General features: G+C 49.2%; 7 protein-coding genes across 7 annotated transcripts; 4 read left to right on the forward strand and 3 right to left on the reverse strand.

The window, feature by feature from the left end:
- The first annotated feature begins 4 nt into the window (after positions 1–4).
- Positions 5–1563, forward strand: EURHEDRAFT_411078 (Mov34/MPN/PAD-1 family protein). Its single transcript, XM_040781517.1, has 2 exons — positions 5–225; positions 305–1563. Exons 1-2 carry the CDS (start codon positions 201–203, stop codon positions 1282–1284), a joined length of 1005 nt encoding a protein of 334 aa, XP_040640262.1. The 5' UTR covers positions 5–200; the 3' UTR covers positions 1285–1563.
- Positions 1564–2773: 1210 nt separating this feature from the next.
- Positions 2774–7964, reverse strand: EURHEDRAFT_514411 (putative cell division control protein Cdc25; the record flags this gene model as incomplete). The annotated part of the gene is made up of 4 exons (XM_040786266.1): positions 2774–2822; positions 2844–3328; positions 3383–6317; positions 7948–7964. The coding sequence occupies 4 exons, from the start codon at positions 7962–7964 to the stop codon at positions 2774–2776; spliced, it is 3486 nt and encodes a 1161-aa protein (XP_040640263.1).
- Positions 7965–9464: 1500 nt separating this feature from the next.
- Positions 9465–10348, forward strand: EURHEDRAFT_453129 (M50 family metallopeptidase; the record flags this gene model as incomplete). The annotated part of the gene is made up of 3 exons (XM_040784096.1): positions 9465–9629; positions 9681–10043; positions 10094–10348. 3 exons carry the CDS (start codon positions 9465–9467, stop codon positions 10346–10348), a joined length of 783 nt encoding a protein of 260 aa, XP_040640264.1.
- Positions 10349–10656: 308 nt separating this feature from the next.
- On the reverse strand, positions 10657–12784 carry EURHEDRAFT_453186 (acyclic terpene utilization AtuA family protein; the record flags this gene model as incomplete). Its single annotated transcript, XM_040784102.1, has 6 exons — positions 10657–11222; positions 11268–11407; positions 11464–11670; positions 11716–12535; positions 12594–12668; positions 12724–12784. 6 exons carry the CDS (start codon positions 12782–12784, stop codon positions 10657–10659), a joined length of 1869 nt encoding a protein of 622 aa, XP_040640265.1.
- A 290-nt stretch (positions 12785–13074) lies between these two features.
- Positions 13075–14861, forward strand: EURHEDRAFT_452875 (CoA-transferase family III; the record flags this gene model as incomplete). Its single annotated transcript, XM_040784072.1, has 2 exons — positions 13075–14022; positions 14076–14861. 2 exons carry the CDS (start codon positions 13075–13077, stop codon positions 14859–14861), a joined length of 1734 nt encoding a protein of 577 aa, XP_040640266.1.
- A 167-nt stretch (positions 14862–15028) lies between these two features.
- EURHEDRAFT_356036 (carbohydrate-binding module family 14 protein) lies at positions 15029–15844 on the forward strand. Its single transcript, XM_040778462.1, has 2 exons — positions 15029–15073; positions 15141–15844. Exon 2 carries the CDS (start codon positions 15263–15265, stop codon positions 15785–15787), a length of 525 nt encoding a protein of 174 aa, XP_040640267.1. The 5' UTR covers positions 15029–15073; positions 15141–15262; the 3' UTR covers positions 15788–15844.
- Positions 15845–15865: 21 nt separating this feature from the next.
- Positions 15866–18227, reverse strand: EURHEDRAFT_529980 (uncharacterized protein; the record flags this gene model as incomplete). Its single annotated transcript, XM_040787133.1, has 5 exons — positions 15866–16363; positions 16419–17619; positions 17670–17956; positions 18009–18136; positions 18186–18227. 5 exons carry the CDS (start codon positions 18225–18227, stop codon positions 15901–15903), a joined length of 2121 nt encoding a protein of 706 aa, XP_040640268.1. The 3' UTR covers positions 15866–15900.
- Between the last annotated feature and the right edge of the window lie 261 nt (positions 18228–18488).

An 18488-nucleotide genomic window follows, 5' to 3' on the forward strand; every position in this document is an offset into this window, starting at 1 on the left:
TGGGGGGGGGCCGATGTCGCTGGGGTAACGGCTGAGTAAGCAATGTGACCGCTTAGTTCTGCTGGATTATGGTTACCGCCTTGACCTATCTCGATAACGACTTTGGATAGCTTCATCCATCATCATTCATTCCATCAAGATACCCAAGACTATTTTAATAAAAGAAAAGAGAGAGACTCTCTCTCTTCCAATTTTTCACTATGGATACAGCACAAAAATCGTGGGGTACGATCATCCAACCCGACACCCCTCTAGCAAACAAAACAGTCCACTTCAAATGACGCCGGCTAACCAAGTACAACAGAACTCGAAAATACCATCTCCCTTTTCGACCCCACTCGTGACGCCCTCTACCAATACGATGAAGAAACCCACAAGTCCCTCAATGCTTTGCGGCCCTGGGCCAAAGACCCGCACTACTTCAAACACATCCGCATCTCCGCCGTCGCCCTCCTAAAAATGACCATGCACGCGCGCTCCGGCGGCTCCCTCGAAGTCATGGGCCTGATGCAAGGTTATATCCTGCCCAACACATTCGTGGTTACGGATGCCTTCCGATTACCGGTTGAGGGGACAGAGACTCGTGTTAATGCGCAGGACGAGGCGAATGAGTATATGGTGGGGTATTTGCAGTCGTGTCGGGATGCAGGGAGGATGGAGAATGCGGTGGGGTGGTATCATAGTCATCCGGGGTATGGGTGCTGGTTGTCAGGGATTGACGTGATGACGCAGGATATGCAGCAGTTGAGTGGGCCATTCGTTGCCGTGGTCATCGATCCTGAACGGACTATTTCGGCGGGCAAGGTTGATATTGGTGCGTTCCGGACGTTTCCTAAGGACTATACGCCACCGAAGATAGGGGATGAGGACGATGAGTATCAGGCTATTCCGTTGAATAAGGTAGAGGATTTTGGCGCGCACGCCGCACAGTACTATGGGCTTGAAGTCTCACACTTTAAAAGCACGCTGGATACGGAGCTTCTTTCGCTACTGTGGAACAAATACTGGGTCGCTACCGTCAGTCAGAGTCCCCTCTTCACCACCCATGACTACGGAAGTAAGCAGATGATGGATCTGAGTCAGAAGGTCAAGCGAGCCGCGAAGGGCATCGAGAACAGTGGTTCGAGAGGCGGGGTTAGTTCGAGTCAGGATCAACAGTTGGATAAGGTTGTTAGGGATGGTCAGCGGATAGTATCCGAGGAGGTGAAGGGGTTGTTAGCCTCGGAGGTGAAGATGAAGCTCTTTCAAGGGATTGGGGAGAAGCCGACGAAGGCAGAGACTTGATTATATGGACTTGAGTCTAACTGGAATGAGATATGAGAATTATTACTGAATGACATGAAATTCTTTTCGCTCACGAATCTGGATTCCAATATCATGATGATATACTTCTTCATACTACGCCTACACTATTCTACAGAGAATGGAGTAACTGCCATAGAATACAGTGATATTCACAACCTAATCCAACCACACTAACTAGAGTATCAAAAAGGCCAGGATATGATCAATCATGATAGAACCCGATAGGCAGACAATAAAAGAAACGCTAGCAAAGTAGCACATATCATGACGAGATCATAATCAGAAAAAAAAAAAAAAAAATGCCCGTAAGATCCACGAGGAGAGACAGAAGTAAGCAAATGACAGAGTTTGTACAAGATAAAAGGAGTGATATGTGCAGGGATATCAAAAGAGGTATATGTCCATCCCGCGGGATATCAAACGACGTCAAAACAACAAAAAGAAAAAGTAAATATAACACAGAAGGATCGGTACAATTCTGAAAGGATGGAGGTATATAAACGACGCCCTAAGACACATTAGTATGTAAGCAATCATCCAACCCAATCATTGATCACATGAAGCCATTGTGGGCTGCGATGCGACAACATATTCATGCCAAACATTGACGGCTGTTTTGGCCTTGAGGTAAATAAACAATCAATCCGAATTTGATTGGAAGAAAAGGAATGTCATGCATAGAATGGTAGCCCAACTTTGGGGAATCATCAATCAGACGGATGCCGCCCGTCCATTTGCAATCGGTGTCCAGCAGCAGCTAGGACGGCAAGTAACCAAAAGCGGAAACAATTACCGACCTGAATCAATATCAACGTGGACCAAATCGAAAAATGGGCACCACGAGACCAGGGTCAAGCTGAAGAACGTGGAGTGATTGTCATGGCAGCGGGCCAATATGGAACGCGCCGACGACAGCAGATCGGCGATCCGACAAATAGTGCCGGAAATACCGAGCGAATGACTGTCTTCAATGCGACAAGTCATTCTTACTTCCCTGCAGGCTGGGACAATAGTCGCCGATCGCCTCTCCGACTAAGCGCCTAGAATTTTCTCCCATCACCAATCACAGCCGCTAAATGCTTCAGACGCACGCGATAGGCTGATCGAGATTAATATTGTCTCGGCTTGCCGTGGGACGTGGCGGTAACCTCGGCGGTTCCGTAGCAAATGCAGCGCGTTGACAGGCTGAAGAGAACGTGGAATAGCATCCTTAATAAAGCTCTCGTGGGATATAACCGCATTGATCGCTTTACAGGAACCCGGACTCAGACAATAGTCTACGCAAGACAAAGCGCCAAGGGTTAGTCTCTAGTATCCTTTCAACGAATCGGAGCAGCTTATAAACGAGGAATAGAAAATTTCCGTAAAGAGGTGTGGATATCGCTCAGCGAATTAAAACCTCTCAGTATCTTTGAATGAAAAAAAAAGAAAGGAAGGGAGGGGGAAGTAGCAGAAACTAGGGCGTTGATTACCGGCTTGGCAGGGCCATGCTGGCGATGATCAAGCTACCCATGTCTCTACCACCGATAGTAGCGTACCTTGCAATCTTCTCGTCCTCGCGCTCTCGAGGTTCTAGCTCGAGACTCCGATCGTACATATCATGCACATCTCCCGCCGCTTGTAAATTACTAAGAATGTAGTCCTGCAACTCAGGTACTGGCTGCAACAGATACGGGATGTTTTGGTATTGCTGAATGTCCCGGATGACTTCAGCTGTCTTGGCACGCTTGTTGAAGTTGATCAATTCCGAAGGCGTGAGAGATGGAATACCATCCTCAATGAAAGTCAAGTCGGTCAAATAGACACCAAAGAATGGAATGCAGGGCGGATTCGCGAGATGCAGTGTCTCACGGTACTCGCCAAAGTTCTTTGTGCTTGCCATGAGTCTGCGCATCTGTTCGAGAACGGCCGATGTGCGGCCGCTGACCTGGGACCATGTCCGACCAAGACGATGGATAGGAGCCGTGCCGAGAGCAGAGATTATAGAGGTCAACGTAGAGAAGTTGTTGAATTGACGGCATTTCTAGATATCTGTCAGCAAGCATATACCAATAAGCAGGAGAAGGAAAGCTAGTACATCTGCAACGGTGATGAAGTGCTTGATCACTACTACACGCTTCTTGACATCAGTCTGGGTAAGAATCATCTCTGCCACCCAGTTGGTTAACTGATTCGAATGAAGAATCAGAGACTTGACATTAGCAGCAGGCTCTGCCTCATTGGTTGCGATTTTCTTCTGCCACGTCTTGTTCAGACACTCAGTCGGCCGAATCTTGGAGTAAAGACGCGACTCGATAATAGTGAGCTGACGAGCAAATTCCGTAGGGTCGATGTCCAAAAACTTCAGCTTCTTCATGTTCTTGGGGATAATCGGAGTCGGGGCAGCGGTGGCCTGTGTCGGGACCAACCGCTTCGCAGTGGTATCCTGACCACGCAAGCGCTGCTCGATAACCGACATCAGCTGAGGCGAACCGGGGGTCTTAGTCGTGGTAATGGAATCTTTCGTAAAGGCATGGACACGGCGAAGGATATCCATGTTGAAGTCGTCATTCGGTTCCGTCCAGAAATGCTCGAACCAGCTCTTCATGATGTTGACCACACGGAAGCGAATTGGCTTCTGCTTTCTATCAACCCAAAGCTGCATCTCCTCGTCGTTCAACCCAAATGGGGGCTGGATATTAAACCGTTGCATCACCATCTCGAAAAGCTCGGAAGCTGACGTAAAGGAGCGGTAGGTGAGAAGGAATGTGTTGTTGAATGATGCGTCTAGCTTGTCATGACGAGTCAGATGCTCGACCAATCCAGCCAGAGTTCCGCACTTCAATGTTGGCACATCGTTCTTGGTGTCGTAGAATACTTCACCCTCGTGGTCTATCTTCAGGAACCAAGGAGTTTCTTCTGGTGCGCTGGCGGGCTCGCGAATCGGTTCGCGAGGAATTGCGGCCGGCGGAGCTTGGCCAAAGAATCTCTGGGCCTTATCCCTATTTCGCCGCACCTTCTCAGAGCCATCTTCGACCGAAAACGCCTGTTGGTGGACATTGGCCTGCGAGTTGGCCCGGCTGCGCATGCCGTTGCCCCTGAAGGGCTCATGCTCGCCACCCAAGCGACTGTCGCTGCGGAGGGTTGAAGTTGGCTCGGGAACCTGCTCGAGAAGCAGCGACAGCGAGAATCCAATCTGCGAAACAAAGTTTTCGAGTTGCCTGGAAATGCTCCGGACAGCAGTCAAGCGGTCCTCCAGCGAATCACCGCGCAACTCTGCCCACTCATCACCCAACGGTGCGGATACAGCTTGGCAGCTCAGAACAAAATCCGCAATCGCATCGTAAACTCTTTGTTTCTGCAAGCTAAAGTCGACCAACTGCGGATTGCTCTGATAGCTAGAGCCCAAGGGCGCCAAGTTAATCGACTCAACTGCAGAGAGCCAGGGACGGAATTGCTCCACAACCTTGATGGCAGCAGCAGCGACTGATTCCCCGATAGATCGCTGTTCTGTGGCTGTCACGACCTTCCTCTGGTTGAGAGACAATCGCTCCTCAAGTCGACGGATGCTGCCGACAAAGGACCGGCGGAGGATGTCAATATGGTCCAGGTGTGCCGTGTCAAGGGTCACAGATGGCTCCACGCGAGCATCACCGCCATCTTGGTCCAAGAAGGAGGTAGGACCGAACTCGCTCACTGAAACTCCGTTGTTCTGCCAGAAGCCGCCGGAGCTAGTGCCCATCATAAAACCAGGAACGATGCGATTAATCGAGTCTCCCCGCTGCTGTCGTGCAACGTCCACATAGCCGTAAACACCGTGCAGGACACCGTCAGCCTCCTGGAGACATTTATTAGCGGAGTCTGGACCAGGCCAATCTGCCGCCGCAATGTGCGAAGAAAGAACCAGTTTGGAGAATTTGGACATCATATCCCGGAAGTGAGGGTACAATGCCTTGTTCGTCGAGATGATTGACGGGTTCCCTGAGTGGTTATCCGTGGTGTCCGATCCTGCGGCTAGCAGCATGCGAAGGTGATCTGAGATATCTTCAGCTCGTCTCACGTACTCGGAGCGGTCACCATTGATAAGTGCTTGTCTATAGGCGTCAATGGCTTGACGCATGTTATCAACGAGTAACGGCCAGGTGAGGTGCGAATACCCGTCATCTGCAAAGCGCGGTCGAGTGTCGACCGAAATCGAGGGTCGAGGGAACTGGTCCAGACCAGAGAAGTTGTTTGTAGAGGTCGCGATACCATAACCATTTTGAGGGCTGTTACGACTGGCACCATTGGTGGACTTGACGGCCGGCGGAGGATGTAACGAGTCCATGGATGTGGCAGGAGATACACCATCGATGAAAGAACGACGTCTGCGTGACATGGAGTCATGGGAGGCCAGTAACAAAGACTCCCCTTCTGCTTCGGATGCAGAACCATCATAATCATCCTCGTCACGCTCAAAACCACGCGCCATCATCTCTGGCGGCGGACGGGACTGGTCTGGCACAGAAAAGTTCGTGCGGTCACGCGGGCCAGAGTCGTCGGTCACCATAGGGTTCTCAAATGGCAATTCCATGGTACTGTAGCCAGTGAGAGTATTGAAGTAGAACAGACGACCATCGGGGGTGGCCTGAGGAATCCAGAAGGCGGCCTCTTCCTGCTCGCTGGAAGCACCACCAACAACACCCTCAATAGGCAAAATCGGCTGCGAATCGCGCGGGTTTCCGGTTGAGTCAACGTCGTCCTCATCTTGGTCCTCGTCGGTCTCCTCCACGCCCGATTCGGTGGCGCTCATGTCTACTTCTTCGTGGGTGGGCGGGTTCTCGTCATTCACCTCACTCATCTCGCTTTCGACGGAACAGTAATTGCTTGGAAACCAGCCTCGAACCTTGTTATTGATGACACCGTCCCACCAGCCGGTTTCGAGTTGGTTGAGAACCTGAATAATATCGCCTCGTTGGAAACTAAGACTGGTGTGGTCGTCTGCATCATAATCGTACATGGCCCGCACGAACAGAGGCGGTGGGGGTTCCGGGCTAGGCGAAAAGCCCCGAGCATTTGTGTACTTCATTTTGTCAATGGTGGTTCTCTTTCTTAGAGATTATAGTAGGAGGATTAGTCGGGTGGGGAGGATGTAAACTGCGCGAAAGTGATCAAGAGTCGAAAAATGGTCGCATAAGCAGAATATCAGCCGCGGCAATCAATGCGCAGATCTACCGGGCGTCTGCCATCGGTCTGTGTGTGAGAGTGTGGATGGTGTGGGTGTGTCCGTGTCACGGCGATGAAGAGAGAACGGTTCCTTTGTTGACCGGCAGCTGACCGACTTTCCTCAGCGCTCCTCGTGGATCAACCAGATTGGACGAATTCAGAGAGGCGTCTGTAGCATTGCTCGAAGGAGAATATCAGCTGAGAGGGCGGGTGAAAGGATTCGATAGAAGGGAAGTCAGTTCAGGGTTCGACTTTAGGGGGGAGGTCAGTGAGGCAGGCTATCGCGAGTTGAAGTGGTGGCACGCTACAGCTAGTGCCAGACGGGGGAATATCACGTTAGACAAAAGAGCGAAGAATGAAAGAAAGAAAAAGAAATGAGATTAGAAGAAGAAAAGAAGAATAATGAAGAGAAAAAACGAAAGTCAGAAAGAGTGGTGGTGCTGGTGTTGGTGCTGATGCTGGTGGTGGAGAGTGAGAGGTGGTCAACGCTGAAGGGGGGAAATAAAACAGGAGGTGGGATGACGGTACCGGTATTACACATGCCACTACAAGTAGGTACACACGTATAATCGGGTAAAAAAGGCGAGGACTGTCTCATATTCAGAATAATTATCTTCAATCCTAATAAGCCCTGCCTCTATTTTCTCTATTCCCTTTGCTCAGCGCCTATACGGTATTTACAATACATAGTTACCAACATTTAACCCGCACGAGTGGTTTCTTCTTATTAGCCTCACTGTAAATTGATCTCTCCTCGACGTAATCCAATTGAAACCCATCGGATGCGCTTCCCCGAGCACTAATTCTCTACTGGGACTGCGTCAATAATTTCTGGGAAACTTTCTCCATAGGGCTTTTATATGAGTCGGTACAGAATACAGAATAGGGGTGTGTAATACCGGTCCATGGCCCGTCCGCTGACGGAGCATCCCGCACGGTTTGTGATTGGGCAGCTTGGTACGGAATGGTAATACGTCGAATATTACCAGTTAACCACAATAAACATCCTATTTGGTCAGAAGAAACAAACTGCTCTAATATCACTGTCCGGAATAGGATTGTCTACGAGTACTCTGTACGAAGAATACGACTACAATGGCTATCTATCACATCTTCATCGGATATATCCAAGTACAGAGAACTTGTGCACGTCTCTGGCCTTGACTCGACACAAGTACATATGCGCATGCATGTACTCAATGCATTTGCCGGAAGAAACACGTCAGACCAAATCGTCGGGATCAATTTGAACATATGATCACCCGCCGTTGATTCTACTGTTACTGTTATGTCAACTAGCCAAACTATCGAAGATCTAAAACCACCAATGGGACCGAGTGCTTGTTCGTAGATCATTCAGGGGACGCTGTTGACTCACCCAGTCCAGTACCTGCTCCGATACACTCTGCACTAAAGTACAGAGTATACACTAGCTCGGGTCAATTCTTCTTTTCTTGCCTTAATGCTGTCGTCATATCGGAAACGGGCATTCCCCCCTAGAGTTCTTGCAGGTACGTCTTTGTCGTACAAGTTCTGCGTACGTACATACGTCGGAGCTATCGATTCGCATCATTTGTATCACGCACCACATACCACACCCATATTACAGGTATCGAGCACTGTCCAATCCGGGGGTGTGGACGAGTCAGAAGTGCTCCATTCGTCCTTTTGTCCGCAGTCTGGACTCTATCGGAAATGCACCCGTCTCTGCTTGCGTTTCAACGTCCGCCCCGTTTCCGGTTTTTCACGCGCGCGCTTGCTACGGAATAGCTTGGCTCCATTCTGACATCATGTCTTATGATAGCCCTACTCAGGCGTGTTCGATGGTCATGGCGTTGGTGCCGAATGACGGCGATATTTCGGCTGGTGTCCTACTGTCCCGGAGTTGAGCCTATAATTTGGATGTTCTCTTATACTCGTTATTCAGTCTTCAATCCCACTTTTAATTATTTATGTCGTGTAATTTGATTATCTCTGTCATTCTTGACCCTTTGTTAGACTGTCATGGCTGCTTTTGGCAACGCGAATAATCTTATGGTTTTTAATAGACAGTCCATACGATAGTTCTAAGCTGCAGGCTGTCTTCGTGCTCTGGCAACACCAATCTTACAACGGAAGAGTGACTGCATCACGAGAAAGAACAGGTCGTCATGATTTGCTTGCAGGGAGACACCGTTGATTAACTTTACATAATGCCAGTCTGTTGTTTCTGGATCGTCGCGGAATTCAATGAATCATTGCAAGCGCCAGGCATATGACTGGGCCGGTTTGGTCCTATTTGCGTCCGTAAGTGAGACTTCTGTGAGCTCTTTTTGATTGAATGAGGCCTGTCTAGCTCAACATAGGAATTCCTCGGCATCCTGGGCATCATTGTAATTATACGGGAATATGTATCTCACCTTGCATAGTCTGAGGGTTTGTTCTATAGATATATATCCTGGCGGTTATCAAAAACCAATATAAAATTGTTTCCCCGTATAAATGTCTTTTTACAGCTATACTTTTCCCATCTCTTCTAAATGACGAGTAGATCTTATTTTAAGCGATGTTGCTTGGTACCTTCAATAAGCTGCAGACCCTTGGAACCGGCGAACTCAACCAGATTACGGCAGTTATACCCCTGAATATCATAAGAAAAGATACGCTTCTCAACTCAATACGTCCAAATAACCTTCCAACCTTGACAATACCCACAAATTACCCCAGGCGCAGAATCCTTTAACATTGACAGAAAAGCATCTCATCTTATCAAGATAAAACCACGTGATTCTCCACTACAACGCCTAATTGCTAAATTTAGGTCCACCAGCCACCACACTAGCCCCAATCAGGCATGTTTATTGAGGCGCAGTAGAGCGGCATGCGAAACGGCCGCGTAGCCCAACCACTGCCTGCCATAAATAAGTAAAACTTCAGCCCTACCATTTTCTTATTTTATTTTCCTTCAAGGTTCTGACGAACACAAGAGGCTCAATATGGCACCTTTATCGGATACAGCGTTGGCAAACCATTTGCTGAAGCGCGATCTCACTGTCAACCATACCCAGGCTGTCACTCTAGGGGTGATGGCTGCCTATGTCGTCGCAATCGCACTGCTTTGGAACTTGCCGTATGTGCGCTGGTCTTTGTGGCCTTTTAAGGTGAGCACCCTCAACCCCCCTATTTAACCATGCGAAATAATAATAAAGTAGATGCTGGTCATCGCCTTCCACGAATTCGGCCATGCCATAACAGCCTGTTGCACCGGCGGCCGAGTCAAGTCCATCTCCCTCGATCCTCACGAAGGTGGAGTCACCCACATGCAGGGTGGAATGTCTGCAGTCACACTCCCTGCTGGCTACCTTGGTTCTTCGATCATCGGTGCGCTGTTGATCTTTGCCGGCTTCGATATTGTCGCGAGCAAGGTCGCTAGTATCGTCTTGGGTGTCTGTTTTCTGCTCACGCTTTGGTGGGCACGAAGGGACTGGTTAACCATTGTTACTGTGTTGCTTGCAGTTGGGTTATTGGTGGCTTGTTGGTTTATTGCGCACGGAGAGGCATTGAGATGGGTGGTGGTAAGCACTCCCCCCTGGCTAGCGAAGAGTGGGTAGCTAATAAACCGCAGCTCTTCATCGGCGTCATGTCAGCACTCTATAGCGTTTGGGATATCTGCGACGATCTCATCATCCGGAAAGTCAATACTTCGGACGCCAGCGTCTTCGCTGAGAGATACGGTGGTTCGTCCCGATGCTGGGGTATTATTTGGTCATTCATCTCTTTGGCTTTCATGGCTGTGGGTATCATTGCTGGTATAGCTGCTTTCCCGCAGTCTTTCGGCGAACAGCAAGCTGCTTCACAGAAGTTTATACCTACGCGATGATTATGCTAGATGCTTTTTGATAACGATTTTATGAGAAGTTTCTAGTTATGGATCATATTTCGTCTCAATTCTCATACCAGTTCTGTTGAATGTATTGTATTCGTCCAAGGCGTGACTCGATGAGTCTCTGTATACATTTATCGAGGATTTTTGCAGAGCACAGCAACTGTCATGTGATGGTGTTTGACCTTGGCGGATACCCCTCCTATCTCAGCACCATCGTCAATCCAATTGAACCAGACTATAAATGATCAGAGCCTTAACCATACAATGAATCGACGGAAACTAACATAGGAACAGATAAACAACTACACCAACCCCACCGGCCCATCAACAATTCTATCCCTAATATAATCCACAAACCCTTTCCCAAACCCATCCAACCGACTCGAACTACTAACCCCCCTCCCTAAAATTCCATAAACAACAAAATGCACCGCCCTTATCCCCTCAAACTCAACCCTCTCAATGAAAAACCCCTCCTCCCAGTCCTCCCCAATAAGCTCTCGCATGCGCTCCCTCGTCATAAACGACCGCAGCCACGGCCAGTGAGCCGGGTTCCTGGGGAAGAACCCGACGTTTAGGTTTCCACCTTTGTCACCAGAACGGCCGAGGACGATGTCGCCTAGGAGGAGGGGCTTGGTTGGACCGTTGAAGACTTGTGGGGTTTCCGGGTCGTAACTGTCACGGATGGTGGGGGGAGAAGAGTATTGAGGGGGATGGCCGGTAGAGTAGGATCGGATGGTGTTGATGTCGGGTTCGTGGCTCAAAAGACTGATTGTTTCGTGGATGGAGGATTGGTTGATGAGGGCTGGGTAGTAGGCGAGGAAGGGTCGGGGGATGGCGGTGCGGAAATCCATCGAGGAATGGAAGCCTGTTGGTCAGTTGTGGCCATATACGAGGTTGGACAAAACCATACCGGAGAAGTGCTTCAAGGATATATCCCTCATGACCTTCGAAACTGCCAGCACGGAGGTCTTAGAGCGAGAGGCGATGAATATCCGAAGATAAGTGGTGCTCGCGGCTTGGGACGCTGGGTTCTGTGCTGGGACACCGATCCTAATACAGTCTCAGTGATTGAGGACTATGATAAAAGGGGTAGAATGCAATGTTACCGTTGGAATTTTAGTGTCTCAAGGTTGTTCTTCACGTTATCCGGAAGAAAATGACGAATCTGCTTCTCGAGGAGATCCCACTTCTTCGCCGTCGCATACCCAGTTGCGTTCAGCAGGATTTGGGCTTCATAGCCTCCATGATAAAAGACCGCAAGCTTTGTGGTTGGGGGTGGTGATGATCCTCGAATGCCGGATACATGCACTCTACTTTCTGTTAGCACCGGAGCAAAAGCGAGAAACAAAAACACTTACCTGTCTTTGCCTGCGTCCTTGATGACAATGTCACCAATATAGGCGCTCACATCACTGTTCAGGTATGTATTTCCCTGCAGCTCATACAGAAATTGACACCGGACTGTATCAACATTAACCATACCCTGCGTATTCGGGTGCTTAGTGACAACACAGCTCCCGTCCGCAGAAATCTCGACAATCGGGAAACCAGGAGCAACAAGATTATCTAACGGATAACCGTCAAACCCCGCGAAGTTGCCTCCAGTCACATACGCGGAGCATTCAATCAAATGTCCAGCAATAAGCGACCCTGCAAGCCTGTCATAGTCTGTTTCGGACCAGTTGTGCCAGAACCAAGCGGCGGCAATCACCGGGCTAGCATCGGCTACACGGCCGCAAATGACAATATCAGCTCCGCGGCGCAAACCATCCACAATACCACGAGCACCTAGGTATGCGTGTGCGGAAACCATGGGGACTGGCTTCGAATCAGGGTTGTTTAGAAAGGCATAGGTGAGTTCAGATGGTATTGCAGAAGGGTTGTTGGAATCCAGATGCTGGAGTTCTTCTTTGGTGGAAGGCATATTAGGTCCGACAAGAGGGTAAAGGTCATCTCCGGATAAGTACGCAACACGAAGGCCAAGGTCCTTATCGTTGATCAAAGTCTGGGTTTTCAATGCAAGAGCCTTCGGATCAAGAGCACCGCCATTGATCACGACTCGGATACGCTTTCGTGCAATGACTTCGATCGTTTGCTGGAGGCCTTCCCAGGCGGTTTCTTCGTACCCGGGATGTTTTCCATCCCTCCATGCCTGGGCGTTGTTTGCGAGGTTGACCTCTGCACATTGTATTAGCTCCAGTTGCGCATATGCGAGTTCCGTCATGCGCAGATTTACCTGCGAGATAATCACCGGTGATAAAATCGACGTCTCCAAATGTCGCCTGCCAGTACATTTCTTCTGCTGGATCGCCTATACCTTCTTAGCACCTGAAAAACAACCAGAAACGGATAATATGTTCACCTACCATGATAACCAGAGCAGTTGGCTACCCTTACTGGGCGCGTGTTAGTGCTAGACTGCGACATGTTGTATCGTCTGATTTGGGCTATTGATTGTGCAGTGGTTATATGCAGACTAATTGAATCAAGGTTCCTTCGGCTATTTATACATGGGACTGAGGCTCCCTGTTTCATACGGAATGGTCGGTACATAGAGTTGAGGTCCCATGGGCCACGGAGCACAAACCCCGCGGGGCCGTGGAAATGCGTTCTCCGAATTAAGCATACCTATAACTTTGCCAGTCTATAAGAGAGGTTGCGATTCATTTATTTAACCAACTTCATCAGTTTCAATCAGCTGCCTTCTGTATATCAATATGCACCGAGAAGTCTATGAAGCCGTCTCCGGAGATGAGATCTACGGCCCCGGAACCTTCATCGACAAGAACCCGCTACCAGTCCCCAAAGATGCTCGTCGTGTATTCGAACTTCTCGCATTGAAAACTCCTGGCTTCACTAAGGACAAAGCAGCATGGAACACTGTGCAGTTCGAAGGTCGTCCGGACCATATGATCCCAGGACCGATTAAAGCACCAGTTGTGGCGGCCGCTTTGCACGGTATGGCCGGCCTGGTCGCGAATGAACTCCTCGAGCTACGCGATGGGAAGCGTGTTACGGAAAATAATGTGAAAGTCGATACGGATCATGCGGGAATCTGGCTCGGGTCTGTGTTCACAACGTACATTAACGGGTCTGACCTCATGGCCCTAGTGACATCGAAGAAAATGGACAGTTTATTTGAACGGGACTTCGATCATGGTTTTGGTAAGGGTATCTCGGGTCGGGTGACGGCGATCTACCAGACAAAGGATCCCCGCGTCTGGTACCAGTTGCACGGCTCACTGGACGCGAATACGGCCCTTCGAACAATGGGTATCAACCCCGACGTTACCTTCGACACAGCCCAGGGGTACTACGACTACATCCAAGACCATATTCGTCAATGGAGCCCCGACGAGCTCGAGATGCACAACGTACGCCATGGTCTCTGCGGAAGCATCTGCTACTCGCCGAAAGGTTGGAGAGAAACTGAATTTGGGAAGAGGTTGGCAGAGCATCCATTGGTGAATGTTTCCCAGGAGACGTATGCTAGCCCTACGCCGCCTGTGCCTTTGCCATTGCCCAGCGATGATCGGAGACCACTGGCGGGTGTGAAGGTGCTAGAGATGGTTCGCATTATCGCGGGTCCGCAGTGCGGGTGCCTTCTTTCGTCTTATGGAGCGGATGTGATCAGAGTGAACTGCAGCAGACTTGCAGATCTCAACGTATACTCCTCTCTCATTCCTTTTACGTCTTTAGTAGCTAACGCTGTCAACAGGTACTACAACTCACCCTCAATGCCGGGAAGCGCACCATAGACCTCGACATTACCAAACCCTCCGACCTAGCCCGTCTTCTCGACATTGTCTCCGAAGCCGACATCTTCGTCCAAGGATTTCGCCCCGGCACCCTCGACCGCAAAGGTCTAGGTTTAAAAAACATGCTCGAAATCGCCGCAAAGCGCAACAAGGGCATAATCTACATTGATGAGAACTGCTACGGACCTAATGGCCCATTCCACGAACGTCCCGGATGGCAGCAGATTGGTGATGCTGCATCTGGTAGTTCTTATGTCATGGGAAGGTCGCAGGGATATGAGGAGGGGAAGAGTGTGTTGCCACCGCTGCCGATTTCTGATATGGTGACTGGGTTGGTTGGTGCGTTGGCGGGAATGATTGCGCTGAGAGAGCGTGCTGTGAAAGGCGGGTCGTATAGTGTTACCAGCTCGTTGGTTGCTGCTGATACGATCTCGCTTGAGAAGGAGGTTGGATTGTATCCTCCCGAGGTGGTGAAGGAGACTTCTGAGCGGTGCGGGTTCAAGGAGATCACGCCGGATCAGTATGTCTCGGATGTTCTAGTCAATGTGGTCTTGGGGTGGAAGAAGGGACTGCCGGGGTATTTGGATGAGGATTCATCATTGATGACGACTTTTGAGGAGGGAACATGGGGCAAGCAGACATTGCTCAAACCGGTTGTGAGGCTTGGAGATGATGAGGCCACGCCAAAGTGGACGAGTCCGCCGGTGCCGCATTGTTACCATGATCGGGGTATCAGTTGGTTTTAAGTTGGCAACTGCTATTCATTTATTAATCATTGCGAATTTTTACTAAATGCTACCTGCCCTTCTACCTTTTTAAGCACATAAATGTGCATATGAGCAATCACAGATTTATTATGATTATGATCGACACGAAGCTGAAGACATTGAATCCACAGGCCTGTCCCGGAGGAGTTCGGTCATTATTCAAACCCTGGATCTGGATCATTTGCTCATCAGTAAGAGCTCACTTGCCAATAATCCTATCTGACTCTCAATGGCGGTTAACATCACAAATTCTCGAAGACGATTATATAGGGGACGCTAGGACTCTAGCCCGTCTTCATCTCAAACCACTACCTTTCCATCCTCCATTTCAGCATAAGGCTCCATACGCCTTACATACTTATCTATCATTCAAATAAGACATGTCTTCTTCACTTAACCTCCTCCCCCATCTCATCAGCGGCCTAGCAATCACGTCCCTCTCAGCCGCCGCAATCACCTGCCCCGAAGAAGACATCGTCGTCACCCAATGTGTAGACCCCGAGGACTGTGTCTACCCGAACCCCAACAACTGCGACAGTTTCATCGCCTGTAGGGTAAACTCCAACGGCAAGAACGGTACATCCTCGGTGCTACCCTGTCCATCTGGCTTGGAGTGGAACTACAACGAGAAGATATGTGACTGGCCCGTAAACTCGACCTGCAAGAATATCGTGCAGGAGACTCTTGATACTGCGAAGGAGGTGTTGCCGCCGGCAAATGGAGAGAAGGAGAATGGGTTTGATTGTGAGGGGGAGAAGAAGGGACAGAGTTGCGAGTCTGAGCTTGAGTGTATTTATGCGAATCCGAACGAGAAGACGTCGTATTTTCAGTGTACTAGTGGGACTGTGTATGTTGTGAAGTGTGAGGATGGGTTGTACAGTGATGCGATTAAGGCTTGTGAATGATTCTGGAATTACATTGGACACGAGAAATAAGGAACTCTTATTAATGTCAAAATGCTATATTGCCATACATATACCATCATCCAGGTCTAAATAATATTCGTTTATCCCGCATGCTATCCATTCAGATCCTGCCAGTTCCAGAATGGAGAAATTGGCCATTGCCAATTCACATCCAAATCATCTAAAGCCCCGAAATTCCCGTTCTCAGAGCGCCCATTCGCAAAGTTGCTTGCAGGGTCGTCACTTGTCAACCCCACTGTAGAAACCGTGGTGTCCATATGAGTACTTATACATTTGTCCTTATCTCTCCCGTTTTTCTCATCTGCAACGGATATTTCCTGGCGATTGTCATTTTGAGCGTGGGTAAGATACCGCACAGCAGTATTCTGTAAATCAGAGCATATACCTAGGATATACTCAACGTAAGTACCAGGTTCCCTAGATGAGACACCAGACAGAAAGTCGACCGTCTGACAAACCGCGGAAAGATCTGCTTGAGCCTGTTCGTGATTCCGGCATACCATTATATGCAGAGCTAGTGTCACTGAAGCTGTTGCGGGGAAGTAAAGCACGTTCCTGTCAACACATTAGCTGGGGCCACTGGCTACTATAGGAGCTATTAACGACTTACCATTCATATGTGAATCCTAGCAAGCGAATATACTTTAGTAACTCGACAGCAGACCGTGCTGATTCAAGTGACTGTATAATGGTTGAATTGATCCCTTCTCCAGCGCTTTGGCTTGTGGATCTGTCAGTCTGGCCCCTGAGCATGCAAACCTGGTGAAGATTTGCGTAGCAGAAATGGTATGCAAAGTGTAATCGTAGGAAATGCTGTAGAAAGTAATCGGGTGCGATAGCAAATGCGCGCTGAGGCTGGAGGGTAAGAGGAATCATGTCCCTCCATTCTTGAAGGGCTTCTTCACAGGCTTTGACTTCGCCTACCATGTTCACTTGAGGTTGTCGATGCACAGCAACCGTGTAAAGACTCTTATAGAGACGCCGTTGGATCAAAGCAAATTGCGCAAGCAGACGGAAGAAATTAATCTCAATCCCCTCAAGACGGATCATACCCTTCCCATCATGAGGGATCTCAGCCGGCAAAGGTGCGTCATAATCCTCCAAGTCCTGAATCGGCGGACGACCAACTCGAAGAGAGATATCAGCATCTAAGATAAATGCAACCCAGTATGTTCTGCGCTGTTCCTCGATGTGCACTGGTGTTAACCGGGGTATATTATTCCTGTGTAGCCCAATAGAATGCGACATGCGCATTGCGGCAGCTGCAAGCATAAAAAGTGCTTGCGGGTTTGGTGTGCCTTGGAAAAACAGAGCCAATCCTAGTATCCCTTGAACAGCTAGGAGGTCTGTATTGCGCATGAAAAGCTCGGCCACGGCATTCATTGCGTTGCGGACGTGTCCGAAGCATGACTGCCAGTTGTCGCTTGCGTCTGAAGATGCGTGGGCCCTTTCTCTGTACGAGAAGGCCAGGACAATGTTGAGTGACACCCACCATGAAGGACTGTCGTCGGGGTTCCAGCAAAATTGTTTCTCGAGTAGGCTCTTGAAGGATAGTTCGTTAAATAGTGGGATAGCTTGATTGAAGGTTGCAAAAAATTCCTCTACCAGCTGTACGGTTGTTTGCTTGGATGGCAAAGACCGGAAGACACGTTGGTCGAACCCATCTTGTAATGTGCGAGGGATCCAGCTTGTCAGCTGCCATCGACTAGCATTCTGTTGTGTTGCTGTGCGCCATGCCGCTGTCCAATTCTTGCTTTCCTGTTCGCCCGCTTCAAGAGTGGAAGAAGGTGCGCAGAATCCGGAAGATGCTCCTACATTGTGTCAGCTTCAACAGAATTTCTAATATCCTGAAGTAACCAACCGAAAAATCGCATTTTGCCATCGTTTGATTCAACAACACTAGAGGCTTGATCAGCTCCGTCGCCATCCGGGTTGCTAGAGCCACCTTTCTCTGGAATCCGGCCAAGTCTCCTGCAGGTATTTCCCGTAGCATCGTTACTATTACCATCCGTGATGGTCGCAGCGATATTTATTGAAGCCAGCTCCTGAGCATCCGCATTCTGTTGAGTTTCATGTCCTAAGCGGACTTGTTGCTGCAATTGCTGCTCCAAGCTCTTGACCCGGCGCTCTAGTTCTTCGATATATGCTCTGCAAGCAAGTGTTAGCTCTGACGTCTTGAAAAATGAACGGCAAGGCATACGGGCCCGAGCGGCTTGGCTGTCTCACGACATCCTGAAAAGTACAAGATAGGTTGAATGTATTACATGACGAACAAATAGGCCGTTTCCCATCGCATTTCACTTTCTTTCGCCGGCATGTATTGCATGCCTAATTATCGGGTTAGAAGGGTCAAGCACCAGCGGATGACAACACCCACCTTGGCTCGACGGAGTATTCTGTTATCGGGCTGTGTTCCCATGGCTCTTGTAGGGTGTTAGTGCTTTGCAATTGGTGGTATGTGTTCACATTTAACAATCGGTCGGTTCGGTTCGGCAGGGAAAGACACTGTGGATCCGCGTTTCCGAAAATGGAAAATAGTCAATTCTTCATTTCATCTCATTAATCCATGATTTACAAAAGATGTTCCCTCATTGCTCCTCCTGGGTCTGCACGGCATCAGGAATCGGTCGGCTACGAAACTTTTTCCAATCAGGATTATCCCCGGACGGGGGTTCAATCA

The sequence above is a fragment of the Aspergillus ruber genome, assembly GCF_000600275.1.
Source record: "Aspergillus ruber CBS 135680 unplaced genomic scaffold scaffold00008, whole genome shotgun sequence".
NCBI classification, from domain to species: domain Eukaryota; kingdom Fungi; phylum Ascomycota; class Eurotiomycetes; order Eurotiales; family Aspergillaceae; genus Aspergillus; species Aspergillus ruber.